The following is a 27,705-nucleotide window of genomic DNA, read 5'->3' as shown; positions in this document are numbered from 1 at the left end:
ATCGTATGCTCATACGACATATCAACGTCCACCTCACCTGGCCTCCAATATCCCCACACATCAAATTTTACTTACAATTAGCAATTGTAGCCGGAGTAACCGCGATCAACCTCTGGGGTGCCATTTGTACGGTCGTTCTAATCGGCGTCCCGGGCGAGACCATCTTAACCGGCGTTGCGACGCTAGCTGGGGCGCTCGTCGTCCACGTGGTCGTGGTGGTGGTGCCCGAGGCGTTGGCGCCATTAGCACTTGTCGCCGGCGTGGCCGGCTGTTGGTTTTGTTGTTGATTCTGCTGCGCCACATTCATCACCCCCGTTACCGTTTCCACCAGCTTCATCCCGATGCATGCCTTCGGGCCGTAGCTCTTACCCTCCACGGTGACGAGGGAGACTAACGTGTCGATGACGCCGTGATTCGAAACTATGTAATGACAGGATTTCTCCCCCAAGGAGCTCAGCGAGTACAGGCACTCCAACGTGTAGATCAGCAACATGACGTCGTGGATGGTCAGGAAGCTGCACACCCGCCTGTAAACGTTGGATTCGAGAATACGCAGCAACGCATCCTCGTTCTGTTCGTTCTGACTGAGTTTGTTTAACACTTCCAGCGACGAAATGCACAACGAACGGTCCTCGCTTTCCAAGCCCCTCAGAACGATCTTCATCAGAGTGGTGGACAGGATGTCGTTGGGCGAATCCTTCACTAAGAACTCGGTGGCCATGTTGCCGAGCATGTCCAGGCCCAAGTTCTTTAACGTACTCCACTGGGCACTCGAGCACAACAACACGAACCGCATGAAGTTCACGTTGCCGATCAGCACCGGCATATTCTCCTCGATGAAGCTCAGATTCCGTAATATGGTGGCGATCTGAAGCACGCGCTGTCCGACGTAGTCCTGCGTGCCAAGCGACCGCTTCAGGCAAAACATGCTCTCGTCCTCCGGTTCGATTTTCATCTTGCCCGGCCACTGTTTCAACGCGTCCGGATGGTCGACAATTTCACAGTCACTGTCCGTGTCGCAGTCTTTGTCGTTCACAGCCGCACCGGGCGCGTCCACCTCCATCCGTTCACTCTCTATGCTTACGATCGTGTCTTTGCTGAGGAAATTGGTGCCGGGCGCCTTCTCCGTAACCGTCTTTTCCTTTTTCTCCACGAACTTGCTTTCCTCGGTGAGATCCAGGTATTCCCGCGATTCGAGCACGTCCTTCCAGAAACTGTGGATCGAGTGTTTCCGGATATCCGTGTAGTAGTGGATAAATACTTTTCGAAGAGATTCTGTAACATATTAAACAAGTTATGAATTTTACACTCTTTGCTACTTAATCGATTTACCATGATTAAAAACGCCGGCATGGCCCAGAAGAAAATTAACAATGCGGGGATGTTTTTCTAGCTTCAAGGTGTGTTTTCCGTCGTTAGAGAGCAGCGTGCACACGTTGATGGCGAAGTCTTGTTCGTTGGGCAGCGGTGAGATCAGCGACAGGGCCAAGCGGTCGTAGTCCGATGCCTTGTACAAATTGGTCGACAGATGGTTGTATTCTCTGTTGCTTTCTGTAAATTAATATAAAACATTAATTTTATTGCACCTACAAATGATAAAAATAGAAAAACTTTCGAATATTCCCGAGTAAATGCACAATGGAATCGTCCATTTTAACTTAACAACAAACAGTACACTCATTGATATTTAAATGGAATATAATTTATTGACGACATTTTGTAAATCGTCCGCTGATGTAATCAATTCATCAGTACTAACATAACATCATAAACATTGCTAATATATGCAAATTGGCATGTTACACAATGTACAACTATTATAATAAGAAATATATTCATGTCACTCAAATTTACAGTTCAAAACCGAACTAATACAAATAAAACTAACTACCTTTATTATAAGTTCGATAAAATGGACATAAAAAAGTTTTATTTATTTAAGATAAAATCAACAAAATATTTATTCTATTGGACAACGTTTATTGGAGATATAAAAATTAAAATAAAGTAATTTCAAGTCCTATTCCCTTCTGTCAGGCTTTAATTTCAGTTCACAATGGATTCTGTTTTTGACATTCGAATTATATAGTTATAGATTTTTTTTCTCAGACTATTTTTTTCGTAGTTACCACTTGACTAGTCCTCTTGTTCCTCTCGATCCTGGTACAGCTGAGTTATAATTTTTCTCACAGTTTTACTGTAAACTCACTAGTAAATAATCGACTTAATTTCTCAGATGAATGAAATGAAATGAAAAATCACCTAATTCAAGAAGTACAGCTCATATTTTTAATATATTTTAATAAACTGATATAATTATGGTGACTATTATCATCATTCATTAAAAAATTTACCAAATTATAGTGAAATTTTTAATTAAATTAATTATTAGAGAGAATTAGACAGTCATGATTAATTTTCATATTGAAATTAAACCTATTTAATAAATATTTACTGAGTTATAAATCTACAGATGTTATTATATAACTATTTCTCATTAAGGTTTTTACATTTCTCCTTATTAATCTTTTCCTAGATTTGGTTAAGAATCAAGGAAGCTCAATAATAATCGTTATCTGTATTATTTTATTTTACTGCAGATGTATTTTGCCGGAGCTTTATTTTCCTCATTAAAATCTTAATATTAGTTTGTTTTTTATTAATGAAACAAATTCCGATTAATAATAAAGAAAATTTATGAATTTATTATACATATTATTTACTATATTTATTATTTTTTTCCATATATTTTTTAACATCTGTTAAAAAACCAATATATACTGGTTTTTAGATAATTAATTAAATTAATCAATATAATTTTGATTAATTTGTATTTTGATTAAATATATTTTTTTATTAATTTGTTTTTATTATAGAACAAATTATAATTTATAATTAAAAAAGAATTATTTAAATTATTTAACATTTTTATCTTAATTTATTAAAAAAAAAATAAGTAAATTTGTATAATTTATTTAAAATTTTAAATAATTAAAAATTAATTTATTATATTTTAAATAATAATTTGATAAAATGAAAATTTCTTATATTTCATTTTCTTAATTATTGGTAATAATACTGTTTTTATTGTTTAAAATAATAATTTTCTTCATGTTTTATAAATATAATTATTTATAGTAAAAAGAAATCAATGTACTTTGTTTTATAATTAGTTACATTTTATTTTCTTAACTCTTTTAAATGATAAAAATAAATGTTTTTAGATAGTTTTTTCAAAATTATTAAAATTTTAATTAATTTGATTAATATTTCATAAAGATTCGTAGTCCCACAAATACAACCGGTAAGCTATAAGTAAACCTTCTCAAAATAATACAGGAAAACAGTTCAAGCTATTTAAATTCGAATATAATTTGAAAATATCGATTCACGCAAACGCGATTCATTTAAATATTGCACACAACAAAACGCATACATCTAATTGCACGTCGCCTCTCGAGTATTGATCCGCATTAAATCTGAAAGTGCGCCTGACTCAAACTAAAATCCTTTTATTTATTTTTTTTTTTTAAATACTTCCACCCTTCGCTAATTAACGACCATATTGTTCTGTCCGTATAATTGAGTACGCTTCGTAACGTGTTGCGCGTCCGTCTCGTACCTCGTAGCTGTTGTATGTTGCAGTCCGATTGTCGTCCTACAAAATTTTAATGTCGAGCGTGAATATTCCACCCCGTTATTGATTCAGTGCATCAATGATTGATGCGCACAAAAATGTGTTTATATCTATTATTTTATTTCGGATCTGAAACGTATCGCGTCATCCGGGTTTTGTCTTTGTTTCAGCCAATGGTTGATGATTTTAAAACTGGCGTCCAATCAATATTGAACCGGCGAGGTGTTTTATTTGTTGGGAACATAAGTAATGCTTCATTATTTTGCTATAAATGCTTTAAAAATGTTATATAATCTATTTAACCGGGATTTTTGTCAGGTAAGAAAATAAATTTCCTTTAATTAAAGAATATTGATCAATACTATGTAATTCTCTCATTTATTGAATAAGTAAATAATTAAAATTTAATCACAAAATATACATTTATTTTTTTCTTGAGATACAGTGATATATCTAAACTATCATTTATAATCAAAACTCAGATTAGACAACAAATTTCTCTTAATTAATTTAAAAAATTATATAATTAATATAAACATTTTTTTATCAGGTGAGAGAATATATTACCTTTAATTAAATTAATAAACCTTAATTACCAGGAAACTGGTATAACATGCAAAATGTAAATTATGAATAATAATTTTTCATTTTATCAATAAAAAAATAATTATGAATTAAAATTTACCAGCAAGAGTAATTCTTATTAATTTTGAGTTAAGATTAATTTATTAAATTATCATTTATTCAATTTATTATTATTGTTAATAATATTTATTAATTTAAAAAGATATAACAAGAGTAGTCTAATATCTAAATAGTCCCCCCATTCAGCTGGCGGCTGTTGACAGTTTAACGGCCAATCCCGTCACATTATCTCCCCCAAATGAAGCCCCACCACACAATCCGGCGACCGCCGCAAAAACCGGAGCAAAAGACCGCGTCGACCTGACCCAATAACGTCGTCCGCGTCGTCGTCGTGGCCGTCGTCGTGATCATCGTTTCCCCCGACAAAATCTCTGTTTTGGCGCTCACGCGTCGATACACGTAACAACGGTGCAACCTGTACGCCATCCCCCTTCGAGGCCCGCGTGCGCCAAATTGCACATGCACAGGTGATAATCGGGGTCGCCCTCCGAGTGCGGGCGCCGGTCGTCGCTTCGGTAAAACGAGACGACTGCCAAACCGTCGGTGGGCCGGGAAATGCTCGGCGACAATTAGCACATGAAATGTTCTATGCGACGCGAGCATTAGGGCTGACATGACAGCGTTCAATTATTGGTCTTCCGGATTTAATAATTCCAGTATTGACGCCTTTGATAGCACCATATTCAACCAAGAAACTCGTTAAGGCACCCCGATTCAGCTCCAACTGGGGACAGTCTTCTGTCCTTTAATTGTCACCCTGATTTTATAATTTAAGTATTCACTTCTTCGTATTGAATATAAAAAATAAAAAAATAGTGACAGACAGAGTTGAATTAGGAAACTCCAGTACACCCCAATTGGGCTTTGACTGAGGACAGTGTTCTGTCCCTGATTTTATAATTTAAGCATTGACTTTTTGATGTTTGGAATGATTTATTAGTTGGCAACGTACGATGAGTAGAAAATATTTTAATATTTGCGAAATTATCTGGCTATATTTCAATTTCTTGTGTTTTTAACTCTACTGACCACATTATTATTTCAACACAAAATAAATTAATTTTGTATATTGTATAATATAAGATCAAACCACTATTTTATTGTAGTAAAATATTTCTGAGAATTTATTAATTGTACCACGTTGCAATGAACTGATTACACCGTTTTATCAGCCGCAACAAAAAACATTTTGCTTCACGTTCAATTTATCAGTCGTAAACGTGAGAGTAACGCGATATTAATGCGAGGGTATTATTTTTCCTGCAACGATAAACAACATTTCGTCATCAACCTGCACAAATAATAATTCTCGAAACCGTCAAGTTATTGTATTTGACACCGCGATTAAATGAAATAAAAATACGACCAAGGCCTTCCATACACGAAATCCAATTACCGCCATTAAATTAATTCGATTCGTAGGTTGCAAATTGACAATCGATATCCGCCGACACGAGGATCCTTTGTGGCCATCGACGAACACCACCAGGTTTCTAGCCACAATTACCCGTAACCGTGAAAACTCACAACAGGAACGTCTGAATAAAAAACAAGACGTTCCGTGTAGGTACTTGGTAAATGATTGGAGATCTCGATTATGGGCCGGATCTCGCTATTTCAAACATCTCGGGAACGCGGCGCAGTTGCCAGAACACGCATTCGCTGTGGAATTTGTGTCCTGCGACGACAGATTTCTCGGCAAATCGTAAAAGTGTATTGTGTCTACAACACATTGCACTAGACCAATAACGTAGTGGTGTGTTAAATAATCTAAACCAACAAGATATACTCCAGGTCTAATGATAAGTAACGGAATTATTAGAAATACTTTCTAACATCAGTACTATTACTTTCTATTTAATTAGTTTCATGTCGTTATGATTATTAGTACATAAAGCAATATCATAATATTTACTGTGATATTAATATCCAAATAAATTTTAAAGTTATTGATATACAGTGATGGTAATTATTATACAAACTTTTTAAAATATTAAATGACCAAAACGCCTTTATTTAAAATAATATTCTTATTCTTCTTATTCTATAAAATATTCCACATATTTTTCTGAATTAACCTGGACTAAATATAGCAATATTAATTTAGAAAGGAATTTTTAATGATTAAATAAATCTGTCTAATTTAACTGGCTCCAATTCATATTTTTAATATATACTATATTTTGAGTTGCTATAATTATGACCACTACTCTAAATTCGAGTTACCAATGTTTTAATATAATATTTAAAAAATATAAACTTTATTTTTTTCTTGACTTGAAATATTTATGTTGTTCTTTATGTTAGAATATAACTATGATTTTTTTTTAAATATATTATAATTTTAAACCATATATTCTCCAAACTATATCATATTGATATTCTCAATACATAATCAAAAGTCTCCCATTACATTAATCAAATTTCAAAGCAATAATTCAACATGAAGGGCAACGCGAAGAAACCTTAATTCCCCCAACACAAAAGCACGTCACATCGGATTAATCAGCGGTCATCCGTGTCAAAAAAAAGAGCTCCGGAAAGGGTTCCCCCAGAATCCCTTCACGCCGGTCCCGTCGCAACGACGGGAGGGGGAGCGGCATCGGTCTTGGAGAAGGAAAGCCGACGCGGTCGGCGTTTAGTCGCGTTCGGCGAGGTGCCTCGCCGCACCGTTATTGATTCGACGACGCTGCGCCCTCGTCGTCCGTCATCGGCGACGCCGACGACGCATGTCGACGCGACGACGGGCGGAACGGAACGGTCGACGAACAACAGGTCACGGGGCCGCGTTCCTCCTGGGATCCGGGGCTCTTATTTTAATTTTTTGATCTGTGCCATACGTGGCTTTCAAATTTTCATGGCAATAATTACAATAAATCGAGATTCAAGGATATATTTCATGATATTTATATTAATATAAATATCACGTTATGTGGTGTATTGCAAATTACCAAAACAATACTTTTTATTCGTGACAATTTTAACCGTCCTACTTAGAACTTATTATTATATTAAAATATTATAGTAGTATAGTCACAATTAAAATATTTAATATTTTGAAAAGTTCCTATATTCATGACTACTACTGTATATTGAAATATAAATAAACATCTGATATTTTTATACAGTAGGCTGCAGAATGGCATTACCACCCTAAGGTCGAGTTTTGTTTGCGACCTGAACAAGCGGGCTCACATAAATTATCCCCAAATTTACATTTATTGTTATTTTAGTAAGTAACAATTTTATGTGACCATATTAACGCAATAATTGTAGAACACTTCTGTAAATTTAAAAATTTTTGAGTAGTAGTATAATTATATTATTATAAAATTATTATTTATAAATTTACATCGTATTATATATAATACATTTATATGTGATATTTATAGATGAAATAAAAGAACTAAATATAAACCAAAATTTAAAATATATAAATTTTATTAAATATATATAAAATAATTATAGACTGTTTCAAAAAAATCGACAAAGTTGTTTTTTTCTTATTTATATCGAAAATCTTGTTGGAAATGGTAAAAAAATCGTAAATTTTAATTTCCTGTTTAAATAAGACGGGAACGGTGTTCTCTTGGATTTTGAAATTTTTTAACTTTAGTTAAAGATAATATTTCAAAATGACCAAAACAGATTTTTATAGAAAATTTAACGTTCTACAAAAAATGTCTCTTACAGTTTTTTGATATATTCATTTTTTCAAAAGTTATTTAACATTAAAGTTGGATTGATTTAAAATTTTGACATTTTTCTCATTTTCTGACGCAACCATCAACTTTATGAGAAAATTTTATATGACATTTTTTGTAGAGAATTCAATTTCCTATAATTTATCTCCGAAAGAGATTTTTTACAGATCATAAGTTACCTGCTGAAAACTAAAAATTTTATTAAATAAATTATATTTTACTGCTTAAAATTAAGCATTTAATTTAAATAAATAAATTTTTACTAAAAAAAAATGATTGTTTATTATAATCAAAGTAGTATATATCGTTACACTAACAGACTTTTACTACAATTTGGCAATTTGACAATGAATATATATATAGTATTGTAATTGCTCTGATTTTTGATGAAGCTCGTGTTAAAGAAAATTCTGGACTATGATACATTTGTGTAGATCTCTTGATAATTCTGGAATGAAAAGGGAACGGGGTTACATTTATCGAGAGCCACAAATAATCCTCCAAAGAGCCTCAGGTTGGCCACCTCTGCTATATATTAATAAAATCATAAATATCTTAGTTTATGTCAATAGGATTAATTTTAGTTCATAACAGATGAGAGAAAATTTTTTTTCTAATTTTATACATTTTTATTAGTTTTTATAAATAGGGCTATTTTATTTAATTTATGACTGTGATACTAATTTAGTCAATCTCTAATTTTCTCAAGAAGTGTTTCCAAAAATATGAAATTCTTATTATGTAATCGATATTTTAAATTAAGTAAATTTTTTGACCCGCAATTGACCCTTTGTTACGTATACCTGGGTTTTACGGCCTACATTTTTTTGGGGTTCCGGGCGGGGCTTAGCGAGAGAGGGTCGCAAAGGATTTTCTTTGGAAAGTGGTAATGCCATTCTGCAGCCGACTGTACTGTGAATAATATTCATTAAATTTCTTCTTATTTACTTTTCTAGAAATTTTAAACAATTACATCGTATTGTTGGTAAAAATAACAGAACTTTCCCTGTACACATACATAATTAATGTGTTCATTCAGTGTTGCTAGGCGTATCGTATTTACAATATCCTTATCGCAATAAACAAATTTATGCAAAACGATGTTTTCGTCAATACACAAAAGGAATGTACCAAGAACGTCGACCGAATGACGAAATAAAAACGGTTTGTTTCAGCTGATTTTACCCAATCTCCGGCGATTTTATCGCCAAACGGACTACGTACTTAGTAAATCGTTTGTCAAGGTTCCCCGCGGGAACGCAGGCACGCCGTTTAACCGATTTAATTGCCAGATGAAAACAAATAATGGCGAGATGAGCGACGGTGCGTTGCAATCAAATTTACAACACCACTCGACAATCGGTTTATTCCGTAAATATCACACAAGGTTACTTACCGGCGATGTTGTGTTGGCTGTAGTTGTAGGTGTACGGCACCGAATGCAGAGCTCTTGCGGACCAGCGCTTGTGCCTGCTCTCCTCGTCGTCGTCACTACCCCTTTCTCCATCTTCGCCCAAATAATGGACCTTCTCCCATCTGTCCAAGTACCTGGAACATTGAAATGTTGTTAATATAAAACATGTTCATTATGCAGGCTTACGTAAGTGACATAACTATTTTCGTCCGAGTCATGTTGAAACAAACACCGCCATCATAAAAATAGCGGACGCTTTTCCACAGTTATTAAAATAGATTTACGGCAAACCAGTTTCTATTAGGCTGGTGGTAAGTTACAAATCGAAGCGAAATTTGCGGTTATTCTTATTATGTTTGAATTGCATCACTATAATAATTAAGAGGCAATTTAAACCACATAATTAATGATTTTGAATTGTATTCAAGCCAATTTCAACTAGCAAATGTGGCATAATGGTTGAATTCAACAGAATATATGTGGGAGGGAGAACAACATTAATTATCTATTTATATTACAACATAAACATACTTTTATAAAGTGCAACTTATAGAAATAGTTCTCGTAAAACAAAGTCTTGTACAAATCGCAGTTGAGGATCTTCAGTCGGGGAATACCATAATTTACATAATTTTAATGAAAAATTGTAACTATTTTTGCTTTAATTTACAATTAAATTAAAGAAGTCTTATAACAGAAATATTTATAGAGAGAAACATTTATTTCAAAATAAATATAATCCAATAAAATGTCACTTGTAAAAAATGTTTCCTGCAAAAATAGATTTTTAATTACAATTTCCTCCTCCAAGCGGCAGTTGCGAAACCTTGGCAGGGAAGTTCCTGGACGCATAATTCACATTATTAATGATTTCGAATTAAATTCTAATCAATATTAAGCGGCAATTATGAGATAAAAAGCCCAGGATTTTTAATAGCAATTTCCTTCTACAAGTTGCAACTGCAGAAACTCAATCAGAGGATGTACAAATCAAGATTCACAATTACATAACTAATTTTTATTGTCAAATGAGGGATAATGGTTGTAGTTACAATTCTTGCTTTAATTTTCAGTTGAGATAAATAAATTTAGCTATATAAAAAGAAAAGTATTATTTATATTATCAATATAAAAATTCAAATCAATATAATCTCACTTCTCCGCAAAAACAAAGTCTATGATTTGTAATAACAATTCCCTCCTAAAAATGGCAACTACAGAACCTTAACCGGGGAATTCCCGGACATTTGAAGGAGGTTTCATAACCGTACAATTAATGATTCAGAATTATATTCTAACCAATATTAATTAGCAAATGTGAGGTGGTAATAATTGTAATCACAATTCTTGCCACCTTAATTAAGTTAAGTTATTAGAACAAAATATAAATAAAATTTTACTTAAAGAAAATGTTCCTTCTTCCTTCTTATAAATGGCGGGATTCATATCTACATAATTAATAATTTTGAATTAAATTCCTCAATGTTAATTGACAAATGTGAAATATTAATTGTAGTCAATTTTAAGTTAGTTTAAAGGAGAACAATATCATTCATCTAGTCATATATTAATTTAAATTTACTAATTTACTAATAACTCTCACTTAATGAAAATGTTCTCCGCAAAAACGTGTCCACTACTTGTAATTACAATTCCCCCTGCAAGCAGCAACCGGGGAATCCCCGGACGCACAAGCGGGAGGTGAAGGAACGGCGTGCCGGCGTTCGAACGCACCGGCCGGCGGGAACACCAACACAACAGAACGCAGTGGACGACGACGTCGACGGCGACGACCCGAGCGACGCGTCAACGTCGACGTACGGGCGGGTCAAAAGCCAAAGCCGAGCAAAACGCATCGAGAGAGTGTGAGTGAGGCTCCCCGATCGTTCTCTCCGCAGGCAGAAAATCACGGCCAGCCATAACTGACCTAGACCAAGTCAAAAAACGAGCATACGACTTTCTCCGGGGCGCACCACGTGACTTTCGACAATGCTCACACACACATGCACACAATACATATCTCGTGTACACGGCTAGCAGAAAGCGGACGGGCCGAGGCAGGGCGACGGTGTCCATGCATCGAGGCGAGTCACCGATAAATCCCAAAATGGGTTCATTGAGTACGACACGGTTATCAGCTGCACGGGCGGTTCATTAAAGAGACGCCGTTCATAATAACTCTCCAGTTATCTATAAGTAGTTGGCGGTACTACAGATGGGAAACGTTTGATCATTAAAAGAAATTTCTCCTCCAAGTTAACTGTGTATTTATTTAGATTATTCTGATAAATTAAAATAAGATATATGAGGAAAGTTCATTAATAATCAGATGTGACCAACATAAGACCTATACTAGGATATTATTTGAAACAACCTTTCAAAAAATAGTCGTTGACATTTTCCCAAAGTTATGTTGCCTAGTTTTTTGAAGAACTCATCTTATACATTATAAAATTTAAAATAATCTGCACATTTAAATAAGATAACTCCAATAAGAGGATTAATTAGTATATTTCATGTTTAATATATGATGGTATGTACTCCAGCTAATACATACAAACGTTCCTCAGAAATTCCACTACATATTGCTTCTCTAAATTAATTCAAGAATGTTCAGCTACTAATTGGTCCTTCAAGATGTCGATGTTCTCAGCAAGTCGTCTCGTCGATTGTGTTGAATTGTTTATGACATGGAACATTTAACAATGGCATTTGCTCAGTGCGTTGCCAAGTGTTTTCTCACGAAATGCAATTAACGTGATAATTAAAAAATGCATAAACTTATTTACTCCACAATAACGTATTATTTACTTTTCCGTGATTTCAAACAAGGTTACAAAATACTGCAACATTAAAAAGTGCTTTCTCAAATAAGTTATCAATATCCTACTTCAGATGATTGTCATTGTTAAAAATATTGGCAAATTTTATATTACTCATGGATATATAGTAGTTTATAGTACTCATGGATATATACCTAAATTTACATTAATTAACGTCAATTCTCTGTGTATCACAATGATTAAGTTGACATTTTATAACATTAATTACAGTTGAACTTCGATAAGTATGATTTGCCACAAAAAAATAGTTATTAAGTTTATCAAGTAAGTATAATTTAAGCTAGGTATTACGAAAGATAATGCTAAAGTACACTCTCTTTATCAATATGACGAAAGGATTTTTATTTTAATTTCTAAAAAACTATAATTAAACCATTCCAGAAGCTTTGTCAAGATCTTCATACATAGGTCTTCTCATACGAAGCCTAGTAAGGAAATATAAACATTGTAGGGGTAATCTTTAAGACATTTAATTGGAAAAACCCTTAGAAAAATTTACTTCATTTAGAATTTAAGATGTTATAATCATAAATCATAATAATCACCATAAAGTAAAAAGTTTCCGGCATTATTTTAATCAATCAATAATTGGTTTTAGAAAGGTTGTCGACAGGGCATGTGAGGTATCATCGAACAGGAAAAACCTCAAGGAATTTACTTCGAGTTATCAAGTAAAAATTACACATAATTTTCACTTTGGACTCCCTTGCCAACTAATTTGCTCCGAGTTATTTTAAAATTTAAAATTTGATACTATTGGATGGGGTAAACAAAAATAGACAAAATAAGTAAGATACTTTAAGTTACGATGACAGAAAATATAGTGGAAAGTATATACGATATTCTCAATATTGATTAATCTTAAAGTGATACAGAAAGTAGTTCTTTCCGCCCATTAATACATAAAAGTGAACGTCTCTCTGCAGTTAACAATTAAATTTTATAACATATAAATACTTTTAATCACAAAGCATTTTTTTAAAGATAGTAAGAATAGAAACAGATTAACGTGTCATGTCATGCAGAAGAAATGATATAAGTTAGTTCCCACGAAATTCTAAAGAAAGTTATTAAAGCAATTATAAATATTTTTTAGACGTTGTAATTGTTGGGAATGAATTGTTTTTCATCCGTTATTAATTTTCTTATTTTCACATGGTTGGCATCCTCCCCCTCAAGATGATTAGCTGACGCCTGCGGTTAGCTAGGTCTACTTTAAAGGTCCACCGCCAAAAGTTATACCTCCCTCATCCGCCTCTAATGACAACAAACATCTCTTTGGTCCCGCCGTAACAAGCTTTCAGTTTTCGCCCGCTAGATACCGCCTCACGTGTCGCCCCCGTCCCAAAGTTGGGAAGGACACCGCGAAAATGCGATCAAAGTGAACACAGAACACGACAAAGACTGCGGGAGGGTGGGGAGAAAGTGAGTGGCTCTCTTCGGACCCGGAAGCAACTCCGTTCATTCATGCCGCCCGCCATCCGAAAGGGGGGTGTTGCCCACCGTCGGCACCGCTGCGTGTGCTCCGCAGTCCCGTGGCGGTGTCAGATCGGAGCGGACGGACGTGCACACACACACACACAGTTGGAGAGCCAGCCCCGGGTTCGCGTAGCACCAAGTGCGATCGCAAACGCCGGACCCATCTCGCCGGTGTGTCCTATCTCTATCGGGTCGATGGCACACACGTACACACTCGGACAGACGGCTTGGCGCCGAGAAACGCATTGCCCCGCTCGCTGCACCACAACGACGACGGCGGTCGTCTATCCGTACACACACACACACACAAACACTCACCGGCACGCGGGCGGCGATCGGTGGAGGGAGGCAGGCGAGCAGACAGACAGGAGGACCTTCGCGGCAAATCAGGAAACGTCCGGCGAAAAGTGCGCCGGCACGCGCCAGGAACCGGAGGACCGACCTGGTGGGCTATCGGTCACGAGAGCTCGACGGCCCGGGTCGTAGCTCCCGACGTCCGACTCGTCTGTACGGGTTGAGCGGGTCAAGAGGCGGACGCGGATTGAGAAAACTTATTTCAACTTATTATTATTACTCGAGAGCAAAAACAATTTTAATATTCACGTCTCGTCACAATGAATGATCACATATGAAAGTCTTCCATTCCAAGGCGAAGTTGCGAAATAAGCAACGATTTTGTTTTCAATGCACGTTCGTTTAATTTATTCATTGTTGAAGACTTCAAATTTATTAGTACTAAAAGTCAAAAGAGGAAAACCGGTACTTTAAACAATAAGCATAATAAGATTGTTAACAAACAAATTATTTAACAAAATTTAAATACATAAGAATTAATAAAAAAAGTAATCATATATTGAAGAATTTTTATTACGAATTGTTCTCTATACAAAGATAAAATGTAAATTAATGACTCTTGAAACTATAATTACTTTTAATATTTATAAATTACCTTAAAAACTTTTAATGTCCATTTGAACATATTTAGCTTGTTGTCCAATAACATTAATATTGATTTTAAACTTAATTTTTTCTTGTATAAATATTTGCTTAAATAACGAATTATTCAAAATGGCTTGTTTAAATTATATTAACAATTGATATGGAAGGTCAAAAGCAGTTATCACAATCTTAATAATTGTATAATGTAATTTTTTTATTTTTATTCTTTGTAAAAGGACAAACTAAATTAATTAATAAATAAAAAAACTGGAGACAATTTGTCGAAACTGTATATATTTTTAGAAAATTAATTACAAGTTGTAAACGTAAAAGATTATCAATTTTTTTGACATCTATTAATTTCGAAAATTTTAATTATTTTTGATATATTATAAAAATATCTAATTAGTTTTATATAATTTTATGTTCATTCATTTAAACGTATTTGGGCCTCTTGTCCACAACCTGTGACTAAAACATTAATATAGACTTTGTGACGAAATTTTTAATATACAAATATTGACTTAACTCATAAATAAATGAAGGAATGATTTTTCTTTAAATTGCACTGTTAATATAGAAGGTCAAAAGCAATTACTACAAATCTAAAACCCCCTAAAAGGGTTTCCTTACTAAATTAAAGGTAACCTTGTATTAACAATGCATTGAAGGATACATAAATAACTTGTACAAGTTGTGATATTAAAAAAACAATAACATGAAGGACAAATAGGAAATTAATCACACATCATAAATAATTACTTTCTGTACTTTATGAAATTGGCATATAATAAATTTTGAAAATTTTTAATGTATTAAAAAATATTAAATACTTTTAACGTCAATTTGTTTGAACGTATTTAGCGTCTAGTTCAGGAAATGTGACTAAAACGTTAATATAAACATTGTGGTTAAAATTTTATTACACAAATATTGACTTAACCCATAAATAAATCAAGGTATGGTTTAACATTAAATGGCACCACTGTCTATTGATATGGAAGTTTCAAAAGTACAATTCTAAAATCCCCTAAAAGCGTTTTCTTACTAAATTACATTTAACTTTGTAACAACAACGCCTGAATTGAAGGATGAATAATTAGCACAACCCAAATCTATTAATGTAAAAAACTAGAAAGAATTTATCAAAAGCTTATTTTCTATATGAATTTTTAGGAAATTAATCATCAAAGTTGAACTTACTTTTAATATATTACAAAAAACCTAATTAACTTAAATGTCAAATCATTTGAATCTTCTTGTCCAGAAAATGTGACTAAAACATCAATATAGACTTGGTCGCAAAATTTTTATTATACAAATATTAACTCATAAATAAATCATGGAGTGGTTTTTCTTAAATTGCATTGATATGGATGGAAGGTCAAAAGCCACAATTGTAAAACCCCATAAAAGCGTTTTCCTACTAAATTAAATATAACCTTGTAACAACCAATGCTTGAAGGATGAATGCTTGTACAAGTTGTGATATTTTGAAAAACAATAACTCGAAGGACAATCGAAAATCAATTTGTCGAAACCTTATTGACTGTATATATTTTTAGGACAAAAATCAGTGATAAACATAATCGATTATTAAATTTAATTGCCTTTTCATGTAGTTAATGTAGCCATGATGATCTAAGGTCGAAAATGTAAACTGTAGGATTTTAAATAATACAGTAGCAGAAAAATATCGTTTTAACTCTAAATCAACAGATACTCCAGCTAATTTGATAATTAAAGGCAAAATAATTGATATGTATTTTGGTCCTCAAAAATAATAAAATTCCTTACCTTAAATAGATCTGTTTGAGTCCGACGCTTGCGTTCACGCAGTGACTGGGTACTTTAAAATGTGGCAATATCTCCGACCACGTGTTCTTCGAATTAACCTGCAACACAAAAATGAACGATTACAATGGGAGGAGTCACCATTAAATTAACAGGTTCGGGGTGAGTTGTTATTGCGCGGTCGGCGACATGAAGGCAGTAAAACTAATTGAATTCCAGTCGTAACGACGGTTTTTAGATGCCCATAACTGATATACGACGCACCGCGAATTACCAACTCATCTGGGCTTTCAGCCGGATTGATATTTTGTTGCCTTACTGATTTATTATTTAACCAGACGACAATACGACCCATAAAAAAATATTTAAATATTAATTCCAGACATCGGGAAATTTAGCAGACTCGATTACAAATTCTTCCATTTCCATATTCAAAGCGGTTATTTACATAACCGACGGTGCAGTTATTGAAATTCATAATCCCGAATGTTACAGACGCGACAAATGCACATTTATTTAGATCGACTGTGCGAGACGTGTTTTGTGTTGAACGAAAATAACGAACAGCGAACGCTGTCACTTCACCAATGAATCAGAAATACCTTGGAGGTAAACAACTTAATTTAGTCCAGCGCCACAAAAACCTCATTCGATGTACACAGTATTTATGAACATTCCACGTTGAAGTATTTTCACGAAAACGTGTATTTTTAACTTTTTTATGCACTCTTTTTATTCGATGTGGCGAGAGAAAATGAAGGTGTCAATTCGTCGTTGACCTTTTCATCTTTTCAATATTGGTGTGTTTTGTTGAGTAAACAGATACAATATGAAATAAACCAGGCTTAACCAAGTAACAATTTAAGTAAAACTGTGTGGCGTTGAACTTCTTGAATGAACCATGTTGTGTGGAACATGAAAGAATCACACTTTTGATGAATAAAATTCCTCCTTTTTTTAATTTAATATTGATCTTTTCAATACTGGAATTGTTTTGCGTCAATTACCCCACGTTGTATAAGAAAATACAACAATTATCCTCTAAAATAAATCTTAATAAATTCCACCAAACAATAATTGTGATAAATTTGTATGACACTGTAGTAGTTTATGTTACATCTTGGATGATACATGTAGTATGGAATAAGAAAGAATTGCACTTGTGATGAGTAAAACTCCTCACAGAAATATTTCCAAAACATCCTTAAACATCTTTCATTGGGTATGGCAAGAATTCGTAATTGAACTTTTGATCTTTTCAGTAGTTTTGCATCAGTCAGCACAATTTAGTAAAAATTTACCCACCAAAGTAAATAATAAGAATAATTTTAGTAGGATACAATGACATGGTAGACAATCTCCAAGACCCACTTGTCATCATATTTCGAAAATATAATTGCAACAGTAATATTTTTTATCTTACATCATATATTGAAATAAAATTGATGAAATGAAATTAGACAGAAAACAACCCATATTAAACTCAAAATTATTTCTGGAACAACCGTTAAAATGCTGCAGAAGCCATACAAAAAAAGCCAGAGAATTTTGGTCATATCCCATGAGTTAACAGCCATAAACCAGTTGAAACCGGCTCGGACCCAACGCACCCGAAAGAACGGTGCAGGGCCAGAAGCGGCTCCGATCGCAACCAGAAGACCGGAGGAAGAAAACGAGCAACGTATCGATAGCGAGAGCCGTCCGATCTCCCACACACATGCACACAACATCCATTTACACAGAAACAAAGCGAGGAGAAAATAAATTATCGGTCCGACACGCTGCCGTCCTTGTTGGCGACGGGCGGATGGTGTGGCAACGTCGAACCGCAATTTTATGACGGACAGTGTTGGCAGGGCCCGATTATCGAATCGCCGGGGAAATGAATGTGATCACTTTTAGCCGGCGGACGCCCGGTTGCCGGATCTGCTGGCGAGGCGACGTTGAGACGTCTCGTCAGCCGACGATCGAGATATTCCGGTCCTATCAATGTTTGTTGTTTATTTACGAGTCGGGTTTTGATCTCGTGAAATTTTTTTACTCGCCATCCAGATCGATCATTCAAACAAACCCATCACCATTTTTAACCTACGCCAGAACCAACAACCTCCACGGCACAATGGAGTTTATATTAATAGAAAACACACAGATTAAAACAATGAGATAATGGTTCTCTTGTGTACAGTTAATTTTTAACAAATGGCGTTTTACTTCGTCCAATTGTATTTTTATTGTTCATTCGTCATGAATAATTTGTGTGACCCTCACAGCGTTGTATGGAACGTACTAAAACTCGAGTATACGTTTCATTGATCTCCTACATCGTTTTCATTTTCAGATTCAATCTGTTTTATTCGGGCCTTCTCACCCAGGCTTATTCTTCAGTCTACTACGTTCCATCTTTGGCATTTAACCCTTTACGAGAATTCAGTGCAGTAATTTGAGCATTGCTCTTGAACTTTAAAACCATCTTGGGCATCATAAAAATATACATTGTTAATTTCCTGAACACCCATATTTTTTATTTTATCATAACAAATCACCATACCATGTTAAATAAGACAGTAATTCAATTTGCCCCATTCGTGTTACAACAGACGTTCGTGAGCTAATTTCGTATGGCGTGTTTCCCCGAAGTGTTTGGTATGTATTTGTAGTAGCATTCGGTGAATTTTCACGCCTTTAATACCCCCAAATTCGACCGTATCTGAATTCAATACACAACAACCACATAACGACGAACGCAAGCAACATCCCCCACCCAATTTGTGTTTGCCAACATGTATCGAAGTAAGTGAAAACATGTATAATCAATCACATCCACATCTGGCAACGCAGAGCAAAAGTTGCGGAGCCCCTTTTCCGCCTAGTTGCCACGTTCCATCATCAAAAACAGCCGCCGAACAACTGACGGCCCGATTCCTCCGCCATCACGGTGGTACGCGTCAAATCGACACCTGACACGCGACATAATCTTGCGTGAGCTCGAGCGTGGCTCGAGGTAGGTGGGTAGGTCGAGGGGGGTGCGAACAACGTCTGCAAAACCCATCGGTGGGAATCGATAGCGTGCGGTGTGTCGAGATGCAACAATTTGCAATCGGGAATTGTTGCATTATCGATTGGTTCGTGCGTTCGCGGCCGGATGCGATGTATGGTTGCCTGGAAGATCTTTGAGAGCTTATTCGAAAATCCGGGATGAAAGGCATTAAGATCAAGTATAAGTTACAGATAAAGCCTGACGTCTTGCTACCTAAATCCAACAGTTTCTTCAACAGTTAAACCACATTGTAGTATAAAATATTTAGCATCCTTAAATAATCATTTTTTTAAAAAATAGAATGGTGGTTTAGAGTCAACAGTTTTAATGTTTCTCCCTGTCTATTTTTTGTTTTTTGAATACTGCATGAATTTCACTTCAAAAGCTTTGGTCTCGTAAGTAATGCATCCAAACAACCCCCATTCCTTTCCAACTCCCGCTTGATAACCAAATTATATATTAAAGACCACACACAAAGCAGAACACTTAACAAGAGCAGCCCAACAAAATTGCACTATGCTTGCCATTATGCTGCCATTTTCATTAATTGAGGAGTAATGTAACAAGATCATTTTGAAACATGTCTCTTACAAGTTCAATATTCAATATTGACTACTAGATCTCATTATATTTGTTAATACTCCCGGGTCTTTATTTAGACTTGGTGAACTACATCAAAGACATTGACGCAATATTTATAGAGTTTTTGAAACCCTCAATTAATATTGGCATTATGCCCTGGTATTTTTCCGTTCAAGTTTTCATCATTCACCTCCACCAGTTTACAATATTAATGTGGTCCCTTAATCCCATTGTGCGACTAGAAACTCATCTTGATGATATTCTAGCCGCGGAAACGGGTGAAAGGTCTCAGAGGTCGGAACGAAGGGTTTTTACGAAGCTCCGGGTCGGAGCCTTTTCCACGTTCCGCTTGCATTTCCTGCTCACGGCGCCGTACGTCACTCCGTACGGAATGAGCGCGCCAAGCTGAGCGGGAAAATTCGGTCAGATGTCTTGTTACGACACGACCGCTATTTTTATGCGACGCGCAAAGACATCGGTTACCGTCTGGATCTGGAAATCTTTTCATATTGACGGACTTCATAATTGCGTATCGGGTATTAAAATGTAGCGACATAGTTGGTTAATTATGGGAAACCGTTAAGAATAAATATACGGTAACTTTATACACTTCGCAAGACGTTAACTTTTATAGACGTTTGGAAATGCAAGATATCTTGTTTCACAACTTTCTTGTGATTTATAATTAGTGTGTAAAGATGAGACTTCAGTGGTGGTTTACAGTGAAGAGGACGCAACCCGATCTTCAACCAGAAACAGGATATTGTTTATCTAGCGAGACCGGGCAAGCACAACTCCCTGTTAAATACGGGCTGGGTTCGAGTCAATTAACGTTACTGAGCTGTCCTAGTGACTATTTAATTTTCAAAACACCGGATGTTAGTGTTTTGTGCGTGTATGCGCCAGGCAATGGTTTTAGTTGCTAGGCAAACAATACTGTTGTACTAATTTATAAAATGTTTCCAGTACGTTCAGAGGGCACCATCAAGTTTCGGTGATATTCTGCCTGATCACAAATAAATCTATTGAGGTGCAGCCAATTTTATGACCAGGAACCCCTTATCAATAGCTAAGAGTGGCAAAATCCAAGCAAGATTTTGATTCACAGTTTCCCTTCCACCATCTGCATAAATCCGATTAACGACAGCATCAAAATCCTCGTTCCACTGTGCGAGATGGTCCGTTTGGCGCGGTTCTCAGCCGCAGGTCTTTGAACTTGCGGATAGATGCCGGGGAGCCGCACGGCCGTTCGTTCTCTCCGACCGCCCGTCGGCGAGGGAGCACCGTGTACGTCGTGAAGACGGTCGATACCGCCTCGGCACATAAAAGCGGTCTCCTCGCTCTTCACCTCTTCACTGCGCTCGAGACGTGTTTCGAGTCGGAGAGAGGTGAGACAGAGGTGCCTTTTACGATCCGCGGGGGCCCCCGGTTCTTTATTGCCTTCTGCGGCTAAACTAGTTCTCTCTCGGTGCGGTTTCTCTTGGGGTTTCGTGTTCGCCGTCGGTACCGAACGGGCACGAACCAACCTCAAACCAGACCGTGGCGGTTCGAATAATTTAATTCAATTCCATATGTGGAAACTACCTAAGTGAAGAAGTATAGTACTTTGGCTGTTAAGGATATATGCTCACATTGATTGCGGTTAGGGATAAGATAAATTTTAGTTGCTGGCAATGGTCTCATTATAAAATGGCAATGCACAGCAAATATAAAACGAAGTTAATTGGACATAACTTCTTTTTATAAATAGAGAATATGTATTTATCGGTAACCAATGGTTACCAACTATAGGTGGTAAATTGACACGGCCATAATACAACAAACAATATCGTATTTTTGTGTGATAAATCACATCCTTTCGATGTTTTAATTTTTAATCAAACTTGTGCGTACCGATATCAACAAAAATAATTTTAAATTGATAATAAATTCTAATTTTGAAAAATAAACAATGTCATCAAAATAAAATGAAAAACAAAAACATGATATAAGGAAAATTAATGATATACAGTCACTAAAATATAATCTAGAATCCGTCTAAATTAAAATTTTATCGCATCTTTTATATTAAAATACACGTCATCCGATGCATAAAAGTTAATAGAGGACTACTAGAGTAAACTACAATTAAAGTAAAATAAAATAAAAATTTCTTATATTTTAAATTAAAATTCATCAGATAATAACACTATACATTCTATAGGGTTAAAAATAAAGGTCAATTAGAAATTTAGAAATGTAATGTAGAAGAAAATATTTATTGGTTAAGATTTTCAATTTTTTTTATTAAAAATTTAATAATTTAATCAAAAAAAATTGTCATCAAAATCAAATTTGATAATTTCTTATATTTTTAACTTTATCTGTTAAAAATTATATTTAATAATGAAGGACAATTTGACACTTTTTCTAATTTGGAATTATGTATTGATGAAGATAGGAGACTACCAAATTTCTTATATTTTTTCCATTTATAATTAAATTTAATAATGAAGTTAGTTCAATTTGAAGCTCCTTTATTAATTAGAAGACTACTAAATATACTTTATTTTTGGAAAGTAGCCAATAGCGTCAAAATAAAATTTGATGGACAAAATTGATAAAGATTCCTTATATTTTAAGCTTCCTCCATTAAAAATTAGATTTAATAATGAAGGTCAATTTGAGGTTCCTTTTACAATCACTTCTGTAATGTAGAAGTTAAAAGAAACTAAAATTTAATGATACACTAAATTGGTAAAGATGTCTTATATTTTTAGTTTTTTACATTAAAAATTACACATGACGACACAATAGATATAATAATATTTTGATGGTTCTTAATTATTGGTATAATTGATTTCGATTGATTGGATATCATATTTTTTTATTAAAATAAGATTACATCCATTCGTTGCAGAGATCAATAAAAAATAAGTAACTTGATCAAATACCAAATAAAATTTAAAATTTAAAATTCGTAATACGATATTAATAAACATTTGTAACATTTTAGTTTCCTTCATCAAAAATTAAAGTTCATTGAATGATGAAACTGGCTTCTAAAGGTTAACACAAAGATGATGCGATATTTTGATGAATTTTTATTAATAATTAAGTATTTCAATAATACATTTCCTGAATATGCTTTCACTCATTGAAATTGTATTTATTTATTTTTGATCTGCAGATCCTTGGTACTCATAAGGTTGGCGTATTTATTTCTGGATCCAAAAACATGAAAAATAGACGTTTACAGGTGGAAACCCTTTGTATCAGAAGATCCTGTGACGGAATCGCAACTTGTGATTCCTTTAGAAGCGTACTGATGTCCCCAGGAGTAATAATCGTCACTCCATTCAGAACATTAGACCACCTACCACGACCCGAAAACCTTCACCCTGCGCCACCGGCGCACCGCGGCGCCTGCCAACGCGGAACTGCATCCGACCTGGGTCACCACGAAACTTGATGAGCGCGTGAACACGGGCCTAGAGTGGCGATCTGATCAGCAGCAGCGGCAGCAGCAGCAGTTTGGTCGGTTAGTCGAACAGTGTGGTAGATAGTCAAGCGTGTTCGCGTTCGCCTTGGGACCTGGCGCCCGCCGCTTATCGGACGGCGGACGTTTCGTGCGCGTGCCACAAGGTACCGTCGTGTCGCGGTGGGCCCGTCGCAGCCGCCGCCTCCGCTCCGTCCGCGTCCGGGCGGCGAGGAGGCAAGGCAGGACAGTGCGGAGCACATGGTGGATTTTGTACTAGGTCACGGTCTGCCGTCGTCGTCTGTGCTGTCTCTCTGTGGGTCGCGGGGACTCCCTCTCGGCACACGCCGGGACGGGACACCCGAACGCACGGAACGCGTCAGCGTTGCAACGCGGAGACGAGGCACCGGACGCTGTCTACTCTCCTTCCGAGTGATTGGCGCAGTTTGCCCGAAATTCGGCGCTACCGGATAATTAATAACTTATGGCTAACACTATTACTACTACTACTACAACTACTACTAAATTCTATCATCTCATTTTTGGGCAAAAGCCTCATGTTCTTCAGCATGATAAAACTGCATTCCACATGACATGTTTTCCAGACTTGTTTCGTAATATTACAAAGTGGATGATTTGCTGGTTACTCGACCCGTATCATGTCACATGCCATTTTACTTCTGCTTGTCGACTTTTTCTGGGCGCTATAAAAGAAACAAAAAATATTAGTAAAAACCGAAACTTGTGATAAACGTTCCCAATGCAAAACTAAAAATTGCCCGTACGTGTGTACTAAAATAAAACTATAATAATAACCTAGTTAAACCGTCGCTATAATATCTCATATTATACTTGATAACTCCTTATGTGGGTAAAACCAGAACACGATTCCAGTTTTATATAAAAAAAAATGTAAACGATAACAAATTGCTTAACAGTAAAACTGAATTAAACAATTCCATTTTCATCTTGTATTTAAGTTTATGAGCACATGTGTTACCAATAGCTCCCATTTCGATTTATATTTAGATGAGATAAGAGCAGTGTGCACACATATTGTTGTTCGAAAACTTTATGGCACCATTAAAACCGCTTGGAGGTTACAAAGTGGATGGAAGATCTGGTTGTGCTTGTAGCAAGGTTTTTTATGACGTTTCCATGATTGTCGAAACGAGGTCGGTCAAAAAAAAAAAAATAAACATGTAAGTAAAATATTTGTGTGTGCAGTGCCCACAAAAATTTACCTTAACCCAATATTTTTGCTTAATGGTCAGTTTCACCTTCAGCAACGACTGCGACGTCGACTAGAACTAAAATCGTGCAAAATTCACAAAGATTATGTACGACAGGAAACGTTTCACCATTCAGAAAGCGAATGAAAGGTCAAAATAGTGTGAAAATTACTAAAGTAACTATTAGTTAGCAGGAAACATTAAACGATTTAAATCTTCAAACGCAGTAAATCCCAAATGTTGGGACACACAAAGAGATAAAACGATGCTAGCAGTTACTGCTGCTGCTGCTTTCTATCAGAGACTGAGTGGATTGGTGCGTTTAGAGCCAATTGACCTATAATTGCTGGGACGCGGTCGTTTACATTGCCGTTTGGTACGTATGTTTTAGGGAATGAAACACCACGTCGCACCCTCGTACGTATGTATGTAAGGGGTGATGTTTGAGCAGTTTGGGATTCCGTTGAAGTAAGGGTGGTAGAAAATGTTTTGCTATTCATGAAATTCGTAAATGCTTCTAGAGGGAGAGAATGCAAACTGGATATGTAAGGGTAAAGGTCAAATAAAGTACATAAAAAATGAGCTGATCCTGCACTGATGTGAAGTTATTGTGGATTATGTTTCAATTATATGGGAATTCTCTTTTTGAAACTTTTAACGAATAGAAAATTAGGGTCATTTGCAAAGGTCACTTCTTCCAATTTAAACATATAACGACGAATTATAATCGCGTCTTGAAGATAAATTTTAAATTTTATTATTATAGTATGTTTATATATAAAATTATGTGATAAATAAAATAAAATATTATCATTAAATTTTAAAAATTCTTTAAAAGTACATTATTAATTCATAATATTCTATTTATATATTTTTAATTTTGTAAATTTTAACAAATTTTAATTTAAATAATATAAAAGTTGTTTACATTTAAAAAATTTTACAGTAGTGGTCATTAATAAGGAACTTTTTTTTTGCCAAAACTATTATTTAATGTAGAGTGTTAATTTAATGTTGTTTTATGCAGTATTACAACTACCATATTCTAATTCTAAAAAATAGTACATATATTTTTCTGAATCGTACTGCACATAATGGTTTACTTAACATTAACAGGACAGATTCGACCATTTTTTACGATGAATACATTTACATTTATAAATTTTTTATGTCGAATTTAGTTGTAAATATGATCCCTCATGTTTTCTATAGGGTTGATGACTGGGGAATGAGACGAACAAGACAAAGCATCGATGTTTTGGTCTTTTAATTAATTCATCACAATTTTGGATGTGTCTTTAGGATCGTTTTAGTGTAAACATACTTATTATGAGCTTCATTTCTTCAATGTATGGAAATAAATTCTTGTTTAATATATCCCTGTTCCTAAATCAATCTAAGAGAGAACCTACGTCAGAAGAATTGAATCATTTTCATATTATAATTGAATCGCCACCATGTTTTACAGTGGATATAACAAACTTTTTGTGTAGTTTTGTCTCTTGTAGAATGTTTTATATAAGCAGAACATTTTTTATAAATTAAATTTAGATACGACACTAAAAACTATTCGTCTCCTTTATTCTGTAGCCAAGTGAATGTGATCCTAAGCAAGTCAAAATTCTATTTTCTTGAAGGTTTAGGGTTAAACGAACCCTTATCAACTAACCATCTTGTAACAGATCTTCGAGTCAATTCCAGCAGGTCATATTTCCTTCAGGTTGACTTTAATCCAGTTGAGGATAAGATAGGATTGTATTTTGTTATTCAAATTATCCATTTAACGATTTTCGTTGAAGTTTTTCGAACTAATTTTTGTCACAGCTAACATTTAATCATTTTCTCTAAATTTTTTAATAGTACGGGAACTATTGACTTAATTAGCCGTATATTATTAGTTATCTCATCTTGTTACTCTCCGTCTTGTTAATACTAAATTATAATTTTTCTTAGTTTCACTTATGATTAAATGATTAAATAATTATAATAAGCAAAAGACCGCTATTAAATAATAGATTTATATTCACAGAAAGCAATAAAAGACCATAAAGTAAAATTGCTATAATTTTATCTATTGAAAAATAAAATAGTATGCAATTTTTTAAAGAATAAAAATAGGTTCCCCAGTTGCATGGTAGACACAATAATAATAGAAAGAACAAAAAGTATTAATATGTATTTTTAATATATTTTAATAAGTTGCTACAATTATGGCCACTACTGTATATGTATAAAAAATATTTTCTTATTTCACTTATGTAATTATTCTTATAATATTCTCAAACAAATTTAATGATTAAGTTTCAATGAATTTTAAACAATCTTTTACAAGATATCATGTGGATTATATAGAAAAAAATATAGATTATAGAAAAAAAAATAACTTCCTTTAAGATTTTTCCGCTGTTTTGAAATTAGCAATTTTTCAAAGCTTTATGAACATTTTTGACAATCATATTTATTTGCCTCACTATTTCCAGTTCATTTTCACACAAACAACAATTGTACAAAAAAAAGACGCAAAATCATGGAATGGTCTCTCGATTCGAACGTCGGCCATTAAAATTACAATAAACCAATAAATAGAGCTCGGTATCTTGGACTGCGAAACATAAACAATCCGGTTAAATTAAATACACACCGAGGCCGTTCCAACGTCGAGTTCAAAGATCCCGCCGACAGATTCGAGTTTACCAGTCGCAAACACGTCCCCTCACATGCAACTTCCATAACGAATTTAAAATACGAATTTTCCGACGCCCGCCCTTTTAATTTTTACGCCACCGTGAATTGCCGACGAATGAATCACGAACGTTTCTTGATCTACGCATTCCGGTTATGATGTATCTATATATAAGTCGGTGCCCCATAATTTCTTCCAACATGCGCCAACGTACCGAAATGTTTCAATCGAATCGTGGTATGGTATGGAAATGGCGGGC

At 34.8% G+C, this 27,705-nt stretch overlaps 1 protein-coding gene across 5 annotated transcripts in view; it reads right to left on the bottom strand.

Moving 5' to 3' along the window:
• The window catches only part of LOC109598559 (AT-rich interactive domain-containing protein 2), a 41,805-nt gene that overhangs the window by 9,823 nt on the left and 4,277 nt on the right, over positions 1–27,705 (bottom strand). For all 5 annotated transcript variants that reach the window (XM_020014468.2, XM_049970078.1, XM_049970076.1 and 2 more), the window contains exons 3-6: positions 16,459–16,556; positions 9,383–9,534; positions 1,333–1,551; positions 76–1,275 (exon numbers count right to left, since the gene is read on the bottom strand). In XM_020014468.2, coding sequence (XP_019870027.2) covers positions 76–1,275; positions 1,333–1,551; positions 9,383–9,534; positions 16,459–16,556 — 1,669 coding nt within the window. The remainder of the gene's footprint in view (positions 1–75; positions 1,276–1,332; positions 1,552–9,382; positions 9,535–16,458; positions 16,557–27,705) is intronic.

Source organism: Aethina tumida, chromosome 7 (assembly GCF_024364675.1).
Source record: "Aethina tumida isolate Nest 87 chromosome 7, icAetTumi1.1, whole genome shotgun sequence".
Classification (NCBI taxonomy): domain Eukaryota; kingdom Metazoa; phylum Arthropoda; class Insecta; order Coleoptera; family Nitidulidae; genus Aethina; species Aethina tumida.
This window is presented reverse-complemented; position numbering and strand designations above follow the sequence as displayed.